We start from the raw sequence: 12,307 nt of genomic DNA on the forward strand, positions 1-12,307 counted from the left end.
AGCATAGGCTGGCAGTTGCAGCTCTGATTTGACCCCTAGCCTGGGAACCTCCATATGCCATGGGCGCGGCCCTAGAAAAGGCAAAAAGACAAAAATAAAATAAAATAAATAAAGTGATACTCATGAACTTTTGTGTGCAATTGCTGTGGGTTAGGCACCTGCTAAGTTCTTTGCAGGTGTCTCTCAATGCTCTTACTCATCCACAAGCTCCATGGTGTCATCTGTGATTGGTCCCATTTCATAGATGAGAGGCCCAGGGAGCTTAAGACACCTACACAAGGTCCTAAAGTGATAAAGCCAGGTTTGGATCCTGGTAGTTACACTGGATCCAGTGCCAACGTGGGTGTGCTCTTAGCCACTATGGAACATGTGTGTAAAGGCATTTCCAAATAAGAGGCATGACACAACTGCCAAGTGATGTCAGTTTAGTGATACAGTTACCACTGGGATGGGCGGGGTGAAGGGGGACCAGGTGGGGTGCCAGTTCTGGCCGGAGAGTCCTACCTAGGGCTGCTGGGTCCTGAAGGTGCAGTTCCGGGCATCGCCACGAGGTGGGCCAGGCTACCCCAGGGCCTGTGGTCCAGGGCAGGGAGCTGGGAGTGGTTCCAGGGGTCTTCGGGCCACCCCTCCACCCCCACAGGGCTGGTGAGCCTGGGAGTCCCTTTCTCCGGTATCAGAGGGTTTTCCCTCCAGTCCGGGGGTCCCAGGCCCAGCCTTGGTGGGGCCCATCTGTTTGAGGTACAGTTCGGTGGTCCCAGCCTGGGGACTGGGTCCAGCCCAGCCAAGTGGGAAGGTCAGTGCCAGCTCCTTCCTGTGCGGCTGGGGCGGTAGGAGAGGGAGGCAGGGCGAAGCCGTCAGGTCAGCACACAAAAGCTCCGGGTAATCCGCCTCCAGAAGTTGCGACTGCGGCTGCTAAGGGCCACCTCAGCCGCCTCCTGGAAGACGGCCTGGACGTTTTCCTGGAGCAGAGCCGAGCACTCGAGGTAGGCCACCGCGCCCACGGCCCTGGCCATCTCCTGGCCCTGATGGGGAGAGGGGGCTGCTGTGAGGTGGGGGCCTCCCGTCCAGCCTCCCCGCAGCCCGCTTGGCCACCGAGGTGCAGTTTTCTCGGCGCCTACAGCTCCCACCCCCGGCTCGACCAAGGACATTCATTGATGGCTCCACCGGGTTTCTTGTCTCAGTTCTCAGCTGGGTCTCTGCCTCTCCAGGCACCAGCCGATTAACTTCCCAGCCTGATCGGGTGTGCAGCAGAGAGAGGCCTGCAGACTGAAGAACTGGGGGTCCTCCCTTGGCCTCAGGTTACCTGGCTGTGAAGTGGGTAGGTACGACTCCTGCCTGACACCCCATTCCCTCTCCATCCCAGCAATGCTTAAGCCACTGAGCAAGACAAGGGACCGAACCTGAGTCCTTACGGATACTAGTAGGATTCTTACCCCTCCCTCCCTCCTTTCTCTCTCCCTTTCTTTCCTTCTCTCTTTCTTTTGTCACCCTGAGGCATATGGAGTTCTTGTCTGCAGCTGTGAACTAAGCTTCAGCTTCGGCAACGCCCGATCCTTAAGCCACTGCTCGAGGCTGGGGATCGAACCCACTTCCCAGTGCTCCGAAGGCGCTGCCAATCCCGTTGCGCCACAGCAGGAGCCCCTCTTCCTTTCTTTTTTTCTTCCTTCCTCCCTCCCTGCTTCCCTTTCTTCCTTTCTTTCTTTTTCTTTTTTTTTTTTTTGTCTTTTTAGCTATTTCTTGGGCTGCTCCCGCGGCATATGGAGATTCCCAGGCTAGGGGTTGAATTGGAGCTGCAGCCACCGGCCTACGCCAGAGCCACAGCAACGTGGGATCCGAGCCACGTCTGCAACCTACACCACAGCTCACGGCAACACTGGATCCTTAACCCACTGAGCAAGGGCAGGGACCGAACCCGCAACCTCATGGTTCCTAGTCGGATTCGTTAACCACTGCGCCACGACGGGAACTCCTCTTCCTTTCCTTCTTTCAGCCACGCCCACAGCATTCGGAAGCTCCTGGGCCAGGGATGGGATTTGCACCGTAGCTGCAACCAGAGCCGCAGCAGTGGTAACGCCAGATCCCTAACCCACTGAACCACCAGGGAACTCCAGTTCTTCCTTTCTTTCCCTCCCTTCCTTTCATTCTTTCTCCCCCCCCCCCTTTTTTCTTTCCTTTTAGGGCTGTACCTACAGCATATGGAAGTTCCTGGGCTGGGGGTTGATGTGAGCTGCACTTGTCGGCCAGAGCCACATCCACAGCCAGATCCAAGCCATATCTGTGACCAACACTGAAGCTTGTGGCAATGCTTAACCCACTGAGCAAGACCAGGGATCGAAGCTGAATCCTCATGGATACTAGTAGGATTCTTAACCTGCTGAGTCGCAGTGGGAACTCCCCTTCTTCTCCACCCCCTTTCTTTTTTAGCCATGGCATACAGTGGCTTGATGTGGGAACTGCCAGACCGGGGATTGAACCCAGAGCACAGCAGCAAAATTGCTGAGTCCTAACCCTAAGACCACCAGGGAACTCCCCAAGCCCAGCAGTTCTTGACCACGACAACCTCCAAAAGCAACCCCTACCCAACCCACACCATGCTTGTGCCAGAAGCCTGGCACTGAACGGCTGAGAGGCTGGGCCGGGAGCAGAGTTACTCTAGAAGTTCCCCCTCCTGGCACCCCACCCCCTGCCCCTGGGCTGGGATTCCTACCCTGTGGTAGGTCACGGGTTCCAACCCATTTTTCCGCAGCTTCTTCACCAGTGACTTGTCCTTGCGCAGATCGGTCTTGCAGCCCACGACGATGATGGGCACCTCCTTGCAGAAGTGATTCACCTCTGGGTACCACTGTGGGGAGGGTATGCATGTGAGCCAGTGGGAGGATGGGCTGCTCTCCTGCCCTCCAGCTTGACTCCACAATGGTCATCGGCACAGGCAACGTTTAGGGAGAACGCCAGGCTCTAAGGCTTAACCCCCAAGTCCCTACGATGCAAGGTCTATCATCAGTCCCATTGTACAGATGCGCTAACTGAGGCTCAGAGAGGCTTTTACCTTGGCCTTGGTCACACAATTGGAAGTGGCAGGATTTGAACCCAGAATGGGGGAGATGGGGCCCAGAGCCCTGTTCCCGTCTATTCTAGAATCCTGTCTCACAAGGTAAGCAGTCCCATGACTGTCTTCCCCAGGGGTAAAATATAGAAAGTAAGTGAGCCTTAAAAATGAAGTAGGAGTGGAGTTCCCGTTGTGGCGCAGTGGTTAACGAATCCGACTAGGAACCATGAGGTTGTGGGTTCGATCCCTGGCCTTGCTTAGTGGGTTAAGGATCCTGTGTTGCCGTGAGCTGTGATGTACGTCACAGAGGCGGTTTGGATCTGGCGTTGCTGTGGCTCTGGTGCAGGCTTGTGGCTACAGCTCTGATTAGATGATTAGACCCCAAGCCTGGGAACCTCTGTGTGCCGTGGGAGCGGCCCTAGAAAAGGCAAAAAGACAAAAAAAAAAAAAAAAAAGAAGTAGGAATTCCCACTGTAACTCGGTGGTAACAGACCCGACTAGTATCCATGAGGACGTGGGTTCAATCCCTGGGCTTGCTCAGTGGGTTAAGGATCCGGTGCTGCTGTGAGCTGTGGTGTGGGTCTCAGACATGGCTGGAATCTTGCGTCGCTGTGGCTGTGGTGAGCCCAACAGCTGCAGTTCCCATTCGACCCCTAGCCTGGGAACTTCCCTATGCTGCAGGCACGGCCCTAAAACGACACCCCCCCCAAAAAAAAATTAAATTAATTAAAATAAATAAATGAATAAAAATGAAGCGGCTCACAAAACAGCAGCAGCAGCTGTTAGCCTGCTGGGGAGCGCTGCTATCCTGTGTCAGCTGCTCTTTGGAATGTGAGGCTCCAGGGCCTGGTGTTTCAGTCTGGGCCATAACTCGGGAGCCTGGAATCCAGTCTTTATATCTCCAGGAGGGCTCACCTGCTCTGTTTCAGAAAAAACTGGCATCAAACTGTCTGGCTTCTGGAGCCAGAGGGGGCTGTGCGAGGTTCCAGGCAGATGCTTTCCTGCACAAAACTGCCCTTGGAAAGGGGCTCCTTCCTGACTCCCCCTTGCCAGTCCCAACAGGGAACCCTCAGCCCTCCCCGGCCTGAGCCCTGACATCAGTGATCACGCCCTCTGAAACCTGGTCTTCATTCCTCAGCACCGGATCCTTAACCCGCTGAGCCACCAGGGAACTCGTCCGCAATGCTTTTAGGTTAGAAGATTAACGTAAGTGATAAGTGCCCAGAACCGTACCTGGTACACAGTATGTTCTCCATAAACACTGCCATCACCGCGTGGCTACTGCTACTAACGCTGTCACCGGCCATGCCCCAAGGAAGCCTGGAGCACAGGGTTCGTGTGCACATGGAGGCCCTGGCAGCGGCTGGGGCAGGCTGAGGCTATGGGCAGGAAAGAGGGACTCCAGGGACACCTGTGAGCAGCCTTGGGCACCTCTGACATAATTGGCAGATCTCCTGGGAGGTCGCTGGGAGCCAGCAGTCACGCTGCTGGAGGCTGATGGATCATGTGATCCTGGGCAGGCCTGGGCTGGGGAGACGGAGGGGCCTCTGGGTCCCCCAGCATTCTAAGGCAGGGTCACAGTAGAAAGAGCCACTGCGTTCGGGGTCTGTAGTATGGGGCAGACAAGAACCACTGGACGAGGGAGTCAGAAGCCCAGTCCAGGCCCCGCCACCAAATCCCCGTGGGACTCTGCGTAAGTCGCTCTGGGCCCAGTGTCCCCATTTAGACGCCACAGGCACTGGATGCGAGGTGAGCCTCTGAGAGTCTGCCGGGTCCAGGGCAGGTGGGGAGCAGAGTAGCCTGGCCAGGGGGCTGTGCCCCCCTGCCCCTCCCTCCCCAGCGCCTACCCGGTTAGAGATGTTGTCAAAGCTGTGTGGGCTGGTGACGTCGAAGCAGAGGAGCAGGACGCTGGCGTCAGGGTAGAACAGAGGCCGCAGGCGGTCGTAGTCGACTTGTCCTGGGTAGACGGGGCGGTGGTCACTCCCTCCAGATCTCCTGCCCCGCTGTCAGCAGCGCCCCAACATCAGGGAGGTCGCCCCAACCACGACGGGGGTGGGTGTGTGGTGGGCGGGATCTGTGCCTCGGGGGCCAACACAAGCCATTCCACTGTCCCTGGGGGCAAGGTTCCCTGGGCCTGTCTGTGGGATGTGCCAGCCCCAGCCTGGGTGAGAGCGCTTGCTGAGAGAGCCCTGTTCTGGAGGGAGGGGGGATGAGGAAGACCCCCTCCTGGAGGGACCGAGGGAGGCCACCACTCAGAAGCCTGCTTTACCCTGGGCTTGGGGGGGAGAGGACGACCAAGAGGCAGGAGGGACCTGGGCAGAGATATGGTGGCCCAACCAAGGTAAAGGGGCAGCCAGGGTTCCCTGGGTTTAGCTTTGAGTTCAGGTAGATTTGACTCTGAACCCTTTGTGGGCAAGGTCAGGAGGCCGGAGGGCAGAAGTCAAGGTCAAGCAGATCTTGCAGAAGCTAAAGCCAGAGTGGAAAGCTTGGGAGGCCCGCCTCGTCTCCAGGCACCAGTGGGCAGCCTGGGCTGGGGAAGCAGCAGACACAGGCACAGAAGCAGGAAGGGACAGGCTCCTGGGGACCCTGATCCTGGCCCACGCCTGTCCCTTGGAGATTAGTGGGCCTCCCTGGTTCCCCTCCTCCCGCTCAGCCCCTCCCCCAGCCCTGCGCCCACCTGCCGTGTCCCAGATTTGGAGGCGCACGGGTCCGCCCTTCATCTGCAGATTCACGCCCAGCCGCTCGAACACCGTCGGGGTGTAGCTCTGAGGAAGAAGGGGTCGAGGGGGCGGCAGTGAGGGCAGCTTCTGAAGAGGGGCGGTCCCGGTGCCCAGGCCAGAGCCCAGGAACGCACTCAGCACGGCCCCTCTCTGGGGGTCAGCAGAGTGGAGAGGTTTCTGGGAAGCAGTTGGCTGGCAGCACTGAGGCCTAGAGCTGGCACCTCCTAGCTGTGCGCCCGGCCATGGCCTCGACCCTCCGTGGCCTCTTCCTGGACAGTGAGGTATCTCTGTTAATCACCCACCCACTGCTGCGAGCTGCCTCGAGGGTGCAGTGAGGTGCTTCTTGCAGACCCCTGAGCATAGAGCCAGGTACAAAAGAAGCACATACCAGGATGGTTATTTTGCTATTTTCTTTCCTCTGTTGGCCGCTCTGCTGTAAGGAGTTCCCCGGCCAGGGATCAAGTCGGAGCCAAAGTTGTGACCGAAGCTGTACCTGCAGCAATGCTGCCAGATCCTTAAGCCACTGTGCTGGGCTGGAGATCAAACCCGTGACCTAGTGCTCCCAAGGCACGGGACACAACTGACCCCGTTGTCCCACAGTGGGAACTTCGGGGTTTTTTTGTGGCTTTTTAGGGCTGCACTTGTGGCATACAGGAATTCCTAGGCTGGGGTTGAATTGGAGCTGTAGCCGCTAGCCTACGCCACAGCCACAGCAACTCGGGATCCCTACATTGCAGCTTGTGGCAACACCAGGCTGTTAACCCACTGAGCAAGGCCAGGAATCAAACCTGCATCCTCATGGCGGCTAGTTGGGTTCATTACCCGCTGAACCACAAAGGGAACTCCCAGTACTATTATTTTATCTTTGTCGCTGCTCAGATTGTTCCATTTCTGAGCCTTCCTTCCTACTGTCCCCTCTTCCTGGAATGATATTAACCAACATTTGTTCATTTATTCATTCATTCAAGAGCACTTTCTCTGAGTCCGATCCCGGACATAGCGGAGCAAGTAATAAAGACTCATTGCCTGCTCTGGGGAGCTCCTAGATTTTGGGGTCCCTCTTTTGCCTCCCAACGCCTCCCAATCTGACCAGGATGCCCCCATTCAGTCTCCTGTCTGGCCACAGGGGGAGGTGTCCCAGGCCAAAGGCGCCTCCACCCCAGGCCCCCAGAGCCTGAGCTCGGCCCCGCTCCACAAAGACAGAAAACTGAAAACAGGCCGGGCTTTTTTCTTTTTTGTCATTTTAGGGCCACACCTGTGGCATATGGAGGTTCCCAGGCTAGGAGTTGAATCAGAGCTATAGCAGCCGGCCTACGCCACAGTCACAGCAACACCAGATCCGAGCTGTGTCTGTGACTTACACCACAGCTCACAGCAATGCTGCATCCTGAGTCCACTGAGCAAGGCCAGGGATTGAGCCTGTGTCCTCATGGATGCTAGTGAGATTCGTTGCAGCTGCGCCATGACGGGAACTCCCAGGATGGGCTTTTACTCACTTGCAGGAGTGGAGAGGGGAGCCTTACAGATGGGGTCAGAGCAACAGCGGGGGAGGTTTTCAAAACCCCGCCACCCACAAGCCCTTTGCAGCTGGAGAAGCTGCATCTTGGGTGCCCAAGCCTTGCTCCCTTGCTTAGGGCTGGTGATGGGACCCTGTCTTCCCCTCTTTCCAAGCTGGGTGGGACCCCCACCTGCCCGTGACTCAGGAGGACGTGGAGCCTGCCCGCCTGCCTGCCCGCTGGCCCTGTAGCAGGCCCTGGCCTCTGGGAGGGGGGCCCTCAGCGGTGGGTGGCTGAGGTCCCCCAGGGCACTGGGGAAGCTGCAGGAAGAGGATGGGGAGAACGGCGGGTCCCAGAATGGGCGGCTGGGCAAGATGGAGAAGTCAAGCGTGGCCCTGGACCCGAGTCGCCTGGCACTTCCTCCGCTAGCAGGCAAGGGCTCCCCCCTCCTCCCCATGCTCCCCTCTGGCTCTTTGCCAGGCGGGGCACAGTGTGACATGGAGGCATGGAGCACTGGCTTTGGAGTCAGATGTGCTTGGCTTAGGACAGGCGCTGACACCCACTGGCTGTGTGACCTGGGGCCAGTGCCCTCACTGGTTAAAGAAGAGGAGTGGCCGTGTGACAGCACAGGCCGGCTGGCAGGAAGGCTCACCACAAATGCACATGGCTTAGAAAGCGTGTCCTCCGGGGGCGGAGGGGGGTTCCGCCCCAGCCCCTCCCCAGCCTGTCATGTGGGAGCCCTGACATATCAGTTGAGTCCCCAGCTTGGCTGCCCACCGGCCCTGATCTGAGGTGCAGGACCTTCTGCCACGAAGCTCATTGGAGATACACGGCAGTTAGTGCCCATGGAGATGGCGCCTTCGTCACCCACATTCCCTAGGGACCTGCTGTGCACGGCCCTGCACCTGCGCCATCTCTAATCCCTGCAACCTTGGAAAGTCGGGACTAACCCCCTTTCCCTGATGAGGACAGGGGGGTCCCAGGAAAGGAAGTGACTTGCCCGCGGTAACGCACTGGACTGACGGTTAAAGGTGGAGCCAGGACTCTCAGGCTCCAGAGGGACTCTGTCCCCGGCCACCTGTCTCTCCTGAGGTCACCAGCCCCTGGCACCAGGAGTGAGTAAGTCCGCTCCACAGCGTGGGCCTGGGGTGCTCCTCCGGCTTTTGGTTGTCACAATCCTCCCTTCTCCTCTGGAATGTCATCCCGGAGACTCCGCACCTTCCGTCGTGCTCTTTGAACCCCCAGGCAGGGTCACCCTCTGCCCGTGGAACCCGTAAGCCCCTAATCTTATCTGCTGAGCTGTTTGCCACCAGGAAGACAGGGCCAGGCCCAGCCTGACGGGGCAGTGATGACTCAGGCTTGGATCTGCCCTCGTGGGGCTCATAGGCTGATGGATGGACGATCACAGGATGCGGGACACAGCTCAAGAGAGGAGCGTCAGGGGTCCCCCAGGGAAGCACACCCAGGGGAATCCCGGTGAGGACCAGGGAGGACTCAGCCAGTTCTGGAAGGCCAGCCGGTGCTCCCAGCCCCTTCCCACCCCCACTCTGCTGCGCGGCCATAGGCTTCTGGGCCTCGTGATAATGGCTGCGGCCCCACGTGGCAGCCAGGACTGGACAGGGGCTGGTGCCCAGCCAGGAGTCCCCCTGCCCGGAACCCAGGGATGGGCCACAGCCAGACGAGGCTCAATGAGCCCCCTCCCCGGCCAGTCCCAGCCTGCTCTCTGCCCTTTGCTACAGGCAAGAGGCCTGGGATACAGGACCCCAAGTCTCCCAGATGCTGGCTCCCTGGGTCTGGAGGGCTCTCAGGAGGAGGAGACCAGGGGCGGGGGCTGAAGGCTGGTCCCGCAGGCAGACACTGGGGGCTGCAGAGAGTGTCCTGGTCATGGGCGGGAAGACGTGGGTTCCAGGCCAGCACTGCCCCTGCCAGGCCCTGTGGCCTGAGGCCAGACTCCTCTCTCTCTCTCTTCTCTGGCCTCAGTTTTCCTGAAGATGAAGGTTGTTCCAGCTCTCAGCCCTTGTGTTTTTTTCTTTCCTTTCGCTAGCTATGCCTGTGGCATAAGGAAGTTCTTGGGCCAGGGGTCGAATCAGAGCTGCAGCTGCAGGCTATACCACAGCCACGGCAACACCAGATCTGAGCTGTCTCTGTGACCTACACTGCAGTTTGCAGCCATGGCGGATCCTTAATCCACTGGGAGAGGCCAAGGCTCAAACCCACATCCTCACAGAGACGACGCTGTGTTCATAACCCGCTAAGCCACAGCAGGACCTCTGCTCTTGTGTTTCTTTCTTCTTCTTCTTCTTTTTTTTTTTTTTTTTTGCTTTTTAGGGCCGCACTTGAGGCATATGGAGATTCCCAGGCTAGGGGTCAAATCAGAGCTATAGCTGCCGGCCTACACCACAGCCACAGCAATGCTAGATGCTTAACCCACTGAGCAAGGCCAGGAATCAGACCTGCAACCTCATGATTCCTAGTCGGATTCATTTCCACTGCGCCACGACGGGAACTCCATGCCCTTGTGGGTTTTTTTGTTTGTTTGTTTTTTTAAACGCTTAGAGTTAGACCACTTTATTTATTTATTTATTTATTTTGCTTTTTAGGGCCGCGCCTGCAGCATATGGAGGTTCCCAGGCTAGGGATCTAATGGGAGCTACAGCTGCCAGCCTACGCCACAGCCACAGCCACGCTAGATCTGAGCTGTGTCTGCAACCTATACCACAGCTCATGGCAATGCTGTAGCCTTAGCCCACTGAGCGAGGCCAGGGATCGAACCTGCAACCTCATGGTTCCTAGTCGGATTCCTTTTTGCTGCACCACGATGGGAACTCCATGCCTTTGTGTTTCTTTTAAGTGAAGAGGTCTCTCAGAGTTTCCCGTGTGGCTCAGTGAGTTAAGCTCCTGACTAGTATTCATGAGGATGTGGGTTTGATCCCTGGCCTCGCTCAGTGGGTTAAGGATCCAACATTGCCACAAGCGGTGGTGTGGGTTGCAGATGTGGCTCGAATCCTGAATTGCTATGGCTGCGGCGTGGGCAAGAAGCTGCAGATCCGATTTGCCCCCTAACCTGGGAACTCCCATATGCCACAGGTGAGGCCCTAAAAAAAAGACAAAAAAAAGTCTCTCTTGTGCTTGGAGGTAGACAGGTCCTAGGGAGTCAGGGTTCCCTAACAGGGGAGGAGCCGAGACAAGGCCAAGTTCACCCTGGTGATAAGCATGCCTTACTTTCCCCTGGCTGCCCAGAGTGTCCTTCAACACACACACACACACACACACACACACACACACACACACACATACTTTCCATTGACTGTGAGAGTCCAGAACAGTGGTGGTGACGCACCGCTCTCCCAGCCCCTCTTCTGGGCCCCAGCTGGCCCAGCCTCTCTGTGGCGCTCCCCACACTAAGCCGTAATTGCTGGTTCTCACAGGGACCATCTGGGGGCCTGGAAACACAGCCCTCCCCCAACTAAAAAAAAAAAATCTGTGACCGGCCAAAGGACGTGACGTCAGCTCCCAAAACCACAAAGCAAGAGTCGGCTTGATGCTGCCACAGTGGAAAGAAAGGCTGACACCGTTACCAGGCCTGGCCTCTCCTGCCTCCTCCATCCAATTCCCCAGCGCTGCACCACCCCAGGGGTTCGAAGGATGCTGAGCCAGGATGGGGGCAGCGGGGGGGAAGAGGTCATACGGGAAGCAGATCCAGGGACTCCCAGGAGAACTGGGCTGAGGGGGTGGGGGCAGGCAGTGTGGGTGGTGGGTGGTCCAGCCCCTGTCCTGGTGCCGGCCAGTCTGCCTGGAGAGCCAATGAACATGCTGGAGAAGGGCTGACAGTCCACAGCCCAGGACAATCCAGAGCCCAGGCATCAAGGATGTGCCAGGTACCCAGGGGCTCTCTCAGCCTTACCTTCATTCCACCTCACCCCCACCCTCTGGTCGCTCCTCCCCCCGAGGTCGAGTGAGGAAAGGGAGGCTCCAGAGGCTGAGCGAGGTACCGAGGCCCCCGGGGTTTGTTAGAGAGGCTGAGGTGCCAACCCAGCTGCCTGGCGAGCCCATGTGCTCTTCCCCTCCAAGGCTGAGCCCAAGGGACACCCACGGCCGGGGCAGGAGTTGGGAGAAGTGATGTTTCTCCAGAAAAACTTGTGCTGCCTCTCAGTGAGTCCTTTCTGTTGCAGCTCAGAGCTGGCCTCTGACCTATAAGAACCCATTCCGCACAGCGACCCTGGGAGGTGGGCGCCATCATTACTCCTGTGGCACGGTTTAAGGAAACAGGCACAGAGAGGGTAAGGGGCGGGCCGCAGGTCACACAGCTTTAAGTGGCAGAGTCATGATCTGAAGCCAGGCGGCCTGGCTCCAGAGCCGGCCGTCCCTCTTAGCCGTGCTGGGCCACCAAGGGCTCCCTGAGTCCCCAGGTGGCCTAGGTCCGTCCCTGGGACACCCCCCCTGGCAGTGCCGTTCTTGGCACTTGACAGACGATCTCACGGAGGCCTTCACTCCCGATGGCAGAGCAAGAATGGCCTTGGAGCCCACGCTCCGCTGGGAGGCAGGACCCGAGCCCGTCGGGGGGTGGGGTGGGGGGGAAGGATGCGCCCAGGCCGCGCGCCCCGCTGCGCCCCGAGGGGCTGCCGCTCACCTCGGGGAAGGCGCCTTCGGCGAAGACCATCAGCAGCGACGTCTTCCCGCAGCCGCCGTCGCCCACCAGGACCACCTTGACCTCCTCGCGCTCGGCCCGGGCCGCCTTCATCGCGGGGCAGCGGAGGGCCGGCGCCGAGAGCGGCGAGCTGGGGCCGGCGGGGCAGGAATGTGGAAGGGGCGGGGCGGCGGGAGGAAGTGCGGGCGGCGGCGGGCGGCCCAGGTGAGAGGCCCGGCCCCTCGGGTCCCAGGCCCCGGGCAGCCCCAGAGCCCCAGAGCCCCTACCGCCCCTGCTGTGTGCCAGCGCGGAGGCCACGGCGGGGGACCCGGCGCACGCCCATCTGATGGGAGGAAAGTAGCCGGGCAGCGATGCTGTGGAAGGGGAAGAGGGGGCTCTGGGCCCACTTCCCGGGGAG

At 58.8% G+C, this 12,307-nt stretch overlaps 1 protein-coding gene across 1 annotated transcript; it reads right to left on the reverse strand.

The window, feature by feature from the left end:
* Positions 409 to 12,077, reverse strand: RHOD (ras homolog family member D). The gene is made up of 5 exons (XM_003353748.5): positions 11,893 to 12,077; positions 5,724 to 5,811; positions 4,894 to 5,003; positions 2,708 to 2,842; positions 409 to 1,022 (listed from the first exon to the last, which is right to left on the reverse strand). The coding sequence occupies exons 1-5, from the start codon at positions 12,001 to 12,003 to the stop codon at positions 855 to 857; spliced, it is 612 nt and encodes a 203-aa protein (XP_003353796.4). The 5' UTR covers positions 12,004 to 12,077; the 3' UTR covers positions 409 to 854.

Source organism: Sus scrofa, chromosome 2 (genome assembly GCF_000003025.6).
Source record: "Sus scrofa isolate TJ Tabasco breed Duroc chromosome 2, Sscrofa11.1, whole genome shotgun sequence".
Taxonomy (NCBI): domain Eukaryota; kingdom Metazoa; phylum Chordata; class Mammalia; order Artiodactyla; family Suidae; genus Sus; species Sus scrofa.

What these genes read in the sequence shown, in the direction of transcription:
- RHOD (XM_003353748.5), bottom strand. Translation starts at nt 12,003, where the DNA reads ATGAAGGCGGCCCGGGCCGAGCGCGAGGAGGTCAAGGTGGTCCTGGTG. An exon ending in CCGAAGGCGCCTTCCCCGAG is followed by an intron (nt 5,812 to 11,892) that starts GTGAGCGGCAGC and finishes CTTCTTCCTCAG; the next exon opens with AGCTACACCCCGACGGTGTT. An exon ending in AACCCGTGACCTACCACAGG is followed by an intron (nt 1,023 to 2,707) that starts GTAGGAATCCCA and finishes TCTCCCCATCAG; the next exon opens with GGCCAGGAGATGGCCAGGGC.